This window comes from Papaver somniferum, chromosome 5 (genome assembly GCF_003573695.1).
Source record: "Papaver somniferum cultivar HN1 chromosome 5, ASM357369v1, whole genome shotgun sequence".
NCBI classification, from domain to species: domain Eukaryota; kingdom Viridiplantae; phylum Streptophyta; class Magnoliopsida; order Ranunculales; family Papaveraceae; genus Papaver; species Papaver somniferum.
In genome coordinates, this window is record NC_039362.1 from 90,474,821 (window position 1) to 90,485,003 (window position 10,183).

At 37.8% G+C, this 10,183-nt stretch overlaps 1 protein-coding gene across 1 annotated transcript; it reads left to right on the forward strand.

Annotated features, from left to right (window-relative positions):
- The first annotated feature begins 2,554 nt into the window (after window positions 1-2,554).
- LOC113279293 lies at window positions 2,555-10,009 on the forward strand. The gene is made up of 4 exons (XM_026527993.1): window positions 2,555-3,561; window positions 3,790-4,485; window positions 4,596-4,770; window positions 9,779-10,009. The coding sequence occupies exons 1-4, from the start codon at window positions 2,555-2,557 to the stop codon at window positions 10,007-10,009; spliced, it is 2,109 nt and encodes a 702-aa protein (XP_026383778.1).
- The last annotated feature ends 174 nt before the right edge of the window (window positions 10,010-10,183 follow it).

A 10,183-nucleotide genomic window follows, 5' to 3' on the forward strand; every position in this document is an offset into this window, starting at 1 on the left:
AATTTTTTATTAAAATTTTAAAAATATATTTTTTTATTAATCGTTTTCCAACACTAAATACCCACGATAAATTGTAAACTAATTTCCTTTTGTTTAATTACATGCTTCAAAAAAAAAACAGAAAGTAAACATGCAAGGAATCAGTAGGGGTGGGGAGGATGAGTTTCGCACTAGGCTTAGCATTTGTGCGTAAAAGCAACAAGAAAACTGATCCTGACGGAAATTCTTTCATATACCTTCTAATTCTCAAGTTACTCTCGGCTGTCCCAAATAAATCGTTCGCCTGCCCTTATCATTTTCCTAATTATTTTAAGGTGTCGAATGATCATTTGGTATTTGTTGCCTATTAGGATAGTGACACGCGTTTGGTTTAGATTAGTCATTATTAGGGTTTACCTTCCAATCATTGAGGTATGAACCCCGTTTTAAGGGTAAAAATGAATTAATGAACAATTTGGCTGCTGCGACAGAAGTTACCATTATCCGATCTCTTTACGTTCGAATTTTCGTTAAATCTCACTCTCAATCGTACTAAGAACAGTACAACTGGCATCAGAGTCGTTCCAGTCGTAGCATCATGATGGCTCAAACTTGCAAGGAGCTACAGGAAACCAACAACAGGAGATCGATTCTTTACACTTGAAGGTAAAGAATCTAGCTCTGCAACCCAGTACAACGTCGACTAAAGATGATTTACAATCGATGAAAATAAAGTTGGATTCTAGTATACAGTCACTTAAGACAGATATTGAAAAGAGTTTTCAATCTCAGTTGGATTTTTTTTCTAATCGAGATCTACACAAGGATCCAAATGGAGTTTCAAGATCGGATTCAAGTGGATTTCATTCTAATTTTCATTCTGGTGGCCGAGATTCTACTCAATTTCATCGAATTCTTAAGCTTGATTTTCCTAGATTTGATGGCGACAACCCAAAAATCTGGATCCAGAAATGTGATTACTACTTCCAGATGAACAATATACAGGAATCACACAAGACAAGAATGACAGCCATCCACCTTGATGGTAAAGCCAATAAATGGTATGACAATTTTTTCCTCAATAAAGTTGATATTCCATGGCAATATTTCTGTGATAATGTTTGTTCCATATTTGAAAATCTTGCTCATGATAACATAGTTGGGTTGTTCAATAAATTGGCTCAATTGAGCACTGTCGATGCTTATTTTGAAGAATTTGAGTATTACAAGGCTTTACTATTGAGTGTTCATAAGGATTTCCCTGAGACATATTTCATTGCTAGTTTTATTGGTGGTTTAAAAGAGGAACTAAGAAGCTCAGTCCTGATGTTTGATCCTAAAACACTACTTCATGCCTTTTCACTTGCAAGAATGCAAGAAAAAACTCTTATCCTGCAACAGAAAACAACCAAGCCTGCACACAAATTATTCTCCCCTTCATATCCCACCATAAAAACCTATTCTCCTACCACTACTTCACAAAAATCTACTTTTGTTCCCTCAACTTCATCCACTGAAAACCCTGTACCTAAACCTAGCCCCACTTTACCACTCAAGAGGCTTACTCCAGAGCAGGTACAAGCTAGAAAAGCACAACGCTTATGCTTCAATTGTGATGAAACTTACAAGAGGGGACATATTTGTAAAAAACATTATTTATGTGTGCTTATAGGGGAGGAAGCTGAGGAAATTTATGAACAGGGAGGACAGACTGAACATGAAACTGATGAAGACCCTCCTCTTGAGAGTGATATGGAAATATCCTTACATGCCTTGACTGGAAATATCTCAGGGATACCATAAGAATTCCTGGTTTTGTGAAGAAAAAAGCTATCTCAATTTTAATTGATACTGGTAGCACACACAGTTTTATATATTCTGATTGGCTGCTAGCTTATATTGTTCAATTGCACAAACTGGCAATTTATTGGTCACAATAGCAAATGGGGATAAAACAATGAGTTCTGGTGTTTGTTCTCAGCTAGAATGGACTATGCAAGGTCACAAGTTTTGTGGTGATTTAAGACTGCTTCCTCTAGGAGGGTGTGACATAGTTTTGGGAGCAGATTGGTTAAGGAATTTGGGCGATGTTCTATTCAACTTATCAAAACTCTGCATTACTTTCAAACACAAAGGTAAGAAGATAACATTAATTGGTATTCAACAGAAGTCTTCACTCAGCATGATGAGTGGCTCTGCTGTCAAGAATTTTTTTCAGAAACATTCTCATGGCATAGTTGGCCAGTTATTCTCCATTACTAGCTCCCCTGCCCCACTCACCACCCCAACACCAATTACCAACTTACTCACTGAGTTCTCTGATGTTTTCACTGAGCATACCAGCTTTCCACATAAGAGAGGTTTGGACCACCAAATACCTCTCCAACCAAACTATGCACCAGTGAATCTTAGACCTTATAGATGTCCTTATATTCAAAAATCATTTGTTGAGAATCTAGTCAAAGAAATGCTCCAATCTGGAATCATACAACCAAGTCACAGTCCATTTGCCTCTCCCATTTTACTTGTCAAGAAATAGGATAACTCTTGGAGATTTTGTGTGGATTACAGAAAGATGAATAGCATCACCATTAAGGATAAATTTCCAATACCAGTTATTGATGAGCTACTGGATGAATTGCATGGCTCAATTTTTTTTACTAAGATTGACTTGAAGTCTTGTTACCACCAAATCAGAGTCTCTCCTTCTGACATCTACAAAACAGCCTTCAGAACTCACCATGGGCATTTTGAATTCAAGGTAATGCCATTTAGTCTCACTAATGCACCAGCTACTTTTCAATCTCTAATGAATAACATTTTTCAAGAACATCTTAGGAAGTTCATACTTGTTTTTTTTGATGACATTATGGTATATAGTCCTTCCTTAGAGGCTCACTTATTACACTTACAAACAACATTGGAGTTACTCAGACTACATCAGCTGACAACAAATTTCTCCAAATGCTCCTTTGGGCAATCTCAAATTGAGTTCTTGGGACACATCATTACAGGAAATGGGGTTATGGCTGATCCTGAGAAGATTTCTGCAATGGTGGATTGGCCCACTCCCACCAACCTGAAAGCCTTGAGAGGTTTCTTAGGATTTACAGGATACTATAGGAAATTTGTGCAGAATTATGGCCTCATTAGCAGACCACTTACTGAACTATCGAAGAAGGATGCTTTCAGTTGGTCTACAACAACAAATACAGCTTTTTTGCAGCTCAAACAGGCCATGACAACTACTCCAGTTTTGGCACTGCCTGATTTTAGAAAACAGTTCATACTTGAAACTGATGCTTGTGACTTGGGAATTGGAGATGTCCTTATGCAAGAAGGCAGAGCTATAGCCTTCTACAGTAAGCCACTTGGCCCAAGAGCTGCTGCCTTATCCACTTATGAGAAGGAGCTTTTAGCAATTGTTCAAGCAGTCACTAAATGGAAACATTACTTACAGGGCCAGCATTTCATTATAAACACATATCATCAAAGCATCAACTACTTTCTGGAGCAGTGGATTTCTACTACTTTGGTGCAGAAATGGCTTATAAAACTTTTGGGTTTTGATTATGAAGTCAGGTAAAAAAAGGGTTTAGAGAACAAAGTGGTTGATGCTCTATCTAGGAGAGCTCATTTGCCTGCTTCCGACAACTCCATTTCTCTATCTCAGCCTGCTTGGGCCCAAGAAATCATAGCCAGCTATGCTGATGACCCTAAAGCATAACTTCTTATTGCTCAGCTCACAATTACCCCTCAAACAACTACTCCATATTCTTACACAAATGGAGCCTTGAGGTACAAACACAGGCTTTATGTTGGCAGCTCTTCTACAACAAAATCCAAAATTCTTAACTCTTTACATTGTTCAGCTGTTGGTGGTCATTCTGGTATGCAAGCTACTTATATTAGAGCCAAATCTTATTTCTTTTGGCCTGGTATGAAGAAGGATATCTTGTTATATGTCTCCACTTGTGATGTATGTCAAAGAAATAAAGGGGAACACACATTCCCATCTGGCTTACTTCAGCCACTACCAATTCCAGATCATGTTTGGCAACACATATCCATGGATTTCATTGAAGGCTTACCCATGAGTGAAAGGAAATCAGTTATCCTGGTGGTGGTTGACAGGTTAACAAAGTACAACCACTTCATTGGCCTCCACCATCCATACACTGCTTCTTCTGTTGCCAGAGAATTCATTTCACATGTTTTCAAGCTTCATGGTCTGCCATCTTCCATTGTTTCTGACAGAGACAAGATCTTCGCCAGCAACTTTTGGAAAGACCTATTTAGTGCTCTTGGCACTCAGCTGCACCTCAATACAGCTTACCATCCCCAGACTGATGGCCAAACTGAAAGAGTAAACTCTTGCCTTGAGAGTTATTTGAGATGTGTGTGTGGTTACCAGCCGAAGAAATGGTATTTATGGCTTCCCCTTGCAGAATGGTGGTGTAACACCAACTACCACACCAGCTTGAAGATGTGCCCATTTCAAGACTTGTATGGCTATCTCCCACCACACTTAGCTTTTCCTTCCACTATCACCACTTCTGTTGCTGAAGTTGAATCTTATTTAAAACAAAGGGATGATGTGCTGTCCTTACTCAAAGATGCTCTACAAAAATCTCAAGAGAAAATGAAGTTTTTGCTGCTGACCAAAAAAGGACTGATAGAGTTTTCTCTGTAGGAGACAAGGTCTACTTGAAGCTGCAACCTTACAGGCAAGCATTTGTGGCTCTCAGAAGAAACTTGAAACTTGCTGCCAAATACTATGGGCCATTTGAGGTAATACAAAAAATTGGTTTGGCTGCTTACAAGATACAGTTACCAGCTGAATCAAGAATCCATTGTAGGATCAGAATTCGCGACAACGATAAGCTCGCGAAATTTTTAACAACGCATTACAAAAATGTCACAGAGCACTTTGAGAAACGACAAAATAGGTGATATTAGCTTAAATATAAGAAAAATGTAATAACTTTGCGAAGATTAGAAGATCTGCGAAATTAACATTTGTAAGCTTGCGATATCATCGCAAGCCAGATCCGAAATTAGGGGAAATCTTAGCTGTATATGAGCTGTCATCCACTAGGTAGCATCCTATATAAAGAGAAAGGTAGGAGAGAAAAAAGTAACTGGTATTATTATTATCTTCTTATTCTTCCCCAAAAACCAGAGAGAGAGATGGAGCTCCAAATACTCATTAATGGAGTCTCAATGTAATTCATATGTAATTCAATGATCATAGTGAAACCTAACCCCGTGGATGTAGATCATATTGATCGAACCACGTAAATCTTGTGTCTTATTTTCTATTTTCATTATCTTTATTTTCATACCAAATAAGTTTAGATCTAGAAATCATAGTCATGATAATACAAGGGGTGTGTTGTAGGATTTCCTGCAACTACATTTTGGCGCTAGAAACAGGGAGGAGTAAAGGATTTATCCCTCCTGTAGCTTGTTGGTTCAAGAAATTTCCATGAAGATTAGCTATTGTTCATATTTTTCTAGATCTACAAAGTTTAGGTTCAAAAATGGAAATTTTATGGAAGAAATCACACTTTCAGGGAGTAAACATCATCAACAATTCAAAGACATGAAAAGAGTGAGAGAAAAAAATTAGTTGTTGTGGTGAAATTTAAGGAAAAAATGGAAGTTTCAGTGGAAGATTTTCATGTTGAGGAGAAGAAACAAGAGAAAGACGAAGATAAGATAAGAGGCAGGCGCTGTAATTTCTGTCACAAACAGAAATTCGCACAGATGGTTTAAGGTTGAGCGAACAACAAATAGGTCACGGGTTCGAATTCGTAGAGAAACATTTTTTCATTTTCTTCTCATTTGCATGGGAGAATAAAAGAATAAGGAAAAACGTTATGCGTTAATTTCGCAGAGAGGTTCTTGCAAAATTGGTCCAGAGAGCAGTATGTGCGTTCGTGGTCGCAAGTTCGAATTCGCTTTTTTTCCTTTTTACAGATAGCGAAAAAATGAATAATTTCGCAATATTGTTTCATTATTTCACAAACAAGAGGCAGCACAATTGGTCATCTGCGAAGTTAATGAGTTCATGGTCGTGTGATCAAGTCCCAACACAGGCTTATTTTTTCGCACATATATTTCTTTGATTATTTCGCACAGAAGAGAGTTGATGATAATTTCGCAGAGATATTTCGCAAAGAAGAAGCTTGCACATTTGGTCAGGAGGCATGAATGCAAGCAGCAGGTCGCGAGATCAATTCTTGCTTCTCGCATGATTATTTTTGTTACGCGAAATTTATACAGAATTGCCTCTCACACAGTTGGAATTTGATTACTTCGCAAGAACTCTGATTATTTCACAAGAGATGCTTAGCACAGTTGGTATGGTGTGAGAATATGCAAGTAGCAGGTCGCGGGTTCAATTCTTGCCTCTCGCATCTATTTTTGCTAAGCGACATTTATACTTCATGCAACGTATTTTTCGCGCGAGATTGACAACAACAGCGAATCACATAAAAGCTAAGTACCACTTTCCTTGAATATTTTACTTTTACAGAAAATAAAAGATTTTTGATTTGATTTACAAAAAGCGATTCAATCGCACGATTACAAAGATTTCAAGATTTCAAAGATTACTAAGATTTCAAGATTACAAAGACTTCAAAATTACAGAGATTTCGAGATTTCAAAATTACAGAAAACTGAGAAAATTCAATTTATATGTTTCTCTAGAATATTTCTTTTGCAGAGAATAAAAAGATTTTTGATTTGATTTACAAAACGCGACAGAATAGCAAAATTACAAAGATTTCACAACTACAAAGATTTCAGAGTTACCATGTATTAGAATTTCTCTTGAATATTTATTTTGATTCAAATGATATGATATTATGAGAATGAAAGAATGAATGAAAGAGATGACAGAAATGAAAGAATGAATGAAAGAGATGACAGAAATGAAAAGATGAATGAGAGAATAAAGAAACGCGAACATTTCGCAGAAACAAAGAGACGCGAAAATTTCGCAGAAACGCGAATAAAATTTCGCAGATAGGGGCGAACCTTTATGGCGTACCCTAGTTCGCGAATACAATTTCTCAAGAGGCAAATGTAAGACCTAAAGTACGTCATATAAGGGGGTACCTGCTGCATGGCTCAGGGAAAGGTTACACCGCCCCGGAACCTGAGTCATGGAGATTTGGGGTCAATAAAGCCTATCCGGGAGAGGCACCTTGGATTCTCAGCTTAAGCTTATGACTTAGGTTGGGCGACTAAGGTAATAAGGACTCTCCCAAGGAGTGCAGAATCTGATCAAGGCGCCAAGGTACACGGTTGAGTCAAGAGTTCCAGGGGCGTATGGAGCGTACCTTTCCATTCTTGACAAGTCTTGGCTTATACTGCACTCGACCCGAAGAAAACCCCACTTAGGGTGCAGTCTCGCAACCATAAGCCCTATAGGTAAAAGGGACAAGAGGCTGCGAAAACAACTGGTTGTTGTTAAGACCGGATGGGAAGAGCTAACCTTGTATGGTAGAAGTACGCCTCCTTGAAGGGGCAACCAGGGGGAGATAAGGGCGGCACCCTCCATTAGGGAGCTGATAAGTGTCTTAAGACGCAAATGTCATGAGGTATTTTACTCGCAAGGGTATTAAGACTTGTCATATTTGTGCGACAATCCTGAAGAGGCAATAATACTAGAGAAAAAGATAAAACGAGATCAATGGGTCATTAGTGTGAAGACGTCCTGCGATTTCGTCGCAAGACGACAATGTCATGGGGCTTTATTTTCGCAAGAATATTTAGGCCTGTCATATTGCCGCAACAACCCTGAAGAGGCAATAATACAAAAGAAAAAGTTAAGGCAAGATCAATGGGTTTTTGCATGAAAGTGCAAAGACGTCCTGCGATTTTGTCGCAATGACAAGAGGTGGTAAAATAAGACCTTTAACTAGGAAGGCAAAATAAGACCACATAAAAAGATGAGTAAGCAAATAAGCTTGCGAAAATGACTATATGTAAGCAAATAAGCTTGCGAATATGTATATGGAAATGAAACTGAGGCAGTGAAAATGCCGCAGACTTGATACTATGATCATACTGTTATGAGATACTAATAGTGCAGGAAAGAGGAATGATGAAACACAAGTAAGAACTTGTGAGGAACAATAATTACACGAAGAGGAATGCATACACTAAAGAAAAAGCCAGAGAAATGGAGAATCGAGGCAATTTAAAGCTACATCAATTTTAGCGTGCAAAATGAGCTAAGTAACACAAACATTAGCTATACATTGAAATAGATAAGCATTCTCATCATACTCGCATCATAAAAGCATTGCATAAGCATTTCATAGCATAAACATCGCATACACATTTCATAACATAATCATCACGTAAGCATTATATTCGCACAAGTACTTTACAAAACTGTACGGAATAATATTGCAGAATTTCGCAATAATATCGCAGAATTTAGCAGAAGTATTCAGGATTACTCAGAATCACAGGATTATTCAGAATTTCGCAAGATTATTCAGAACTTCGTAGAATGATTCAGAACTTCGCAGAATGATTCGAAATTTCGTAGAATGTGTCAGAATTTCGCAGAATGTGATTATTTCGAATGATGTGATTATCTCGCTCAATTATTTCGCACAATTATAAGCAACTTGAAGAGATTATACTATCGCATGCGCACAAAACATGAGACAGAGGCAAGATAAGAATGAAGAAACAATTCGCACATTCAACATTTTTTCAAGGATTCTACCCTCATAGATAAAGAACAGAGGCAACTATGGATTACCAAGAAAACATTTTATGTTCTTTATCTTCTCGGCAAGAATCACCAAACATGGAGTAATAATTTCGCATGAATAGATGCAATACTTATTATTCTCATTCAAGAACGGATACTTCTTATATTGCGAGGATTGAATACTTCTTATACTTCATCAAGGATACTTCATGCTTCGCATACTTCATAAAGGATACTTCATACTTCGCATACTTCTTCAAGGATACTTCATACTTCTTATACTTCAAGGGTTAATACTTCTTATTTACTTCGCAACGCTCCGAAACTTCACAAAAGAATAGAGGCAAGTACGTACTTTTCAAGTCCAATATTCTTTCGCTCGTTCCTCCAACAACTACAACAAGGTGGATTTTTTCCTGAAGATCGCTCTTCAAGCAATATTCAAGAAAAAAGAGGCAAGATGTAGGATCAGAATTTCGCGACAACGATACGCTCGCGAAATTCTTAACAACGCATTACAAAAATGTCGCAGAGCACTTTGAGAAACGACACAATAGGTGATATTAGCTTAAACATAAGAAAAATGTAATAACTTTGCGAAGATTAGAAGATCTGCGAAATTAACATTTGTAAGCTTGCGATATCATCGCAAGCCAGATCCGAAATTAGGGGAAATCTTAGTTGTATATGAGCTGTCATCCACTAGGTAGCATCCTATATAAAGAGAAAGGTAGGAGAGAGAAAAGTAACTGGTATTATTATTATCTTCTTATTCTTCCCCAAAAACCAGAGAGAGAGAGAGCTCCAAATACTCATTAATGGAGTCTCAATGTAATTCATATGTAATTCAATGATCATAGTGAAACCTAACCCCGTGGATGTAGATCAAATTGATCGAACCACGTAAATCTTGTGTCTTATTTTCTATTTTCATTATTTTTATCTTTATTTTCATACCAAATAAGTTTAGATCTAGAAATCATAGTCATGATAATACAAGGGGTGTGTTGTAGGATTTCCTGCAACTACATCCATCATGTCTTCCATGTATCCCAGCTGAAGCAACACATTGGTACCACTCACATCCCTTCTCCTGCACTACCTGTTTTAGATACAGATAGACAGTTTCTTGTCATTCCTGCAGCTGCTCTAGACTCAAGAACTATTATGCGCAATGGTGTTTCTGTGCCTCAACTACTTATCCAGTGGACTAACTCTTCCACCACAGAGGCTACATGGGAGGATGCAAAGCACATTGCTCATCATTTCCCTAAATTCCATCCTTGAGGACAAGGATCTGCTGATGGGGAGGACGTTGTCATATACCTTCTAATTCTCAAGTTACTCTCGCCTGCCCCAAATAAACGTTCGTCTGCCCTTATCATTTTCCTAATTATTGTAACGTGTCGACTGATCATTTGGTATTTGTTGCCTGTTAGGATAGTGACACGCGTTTGGTTT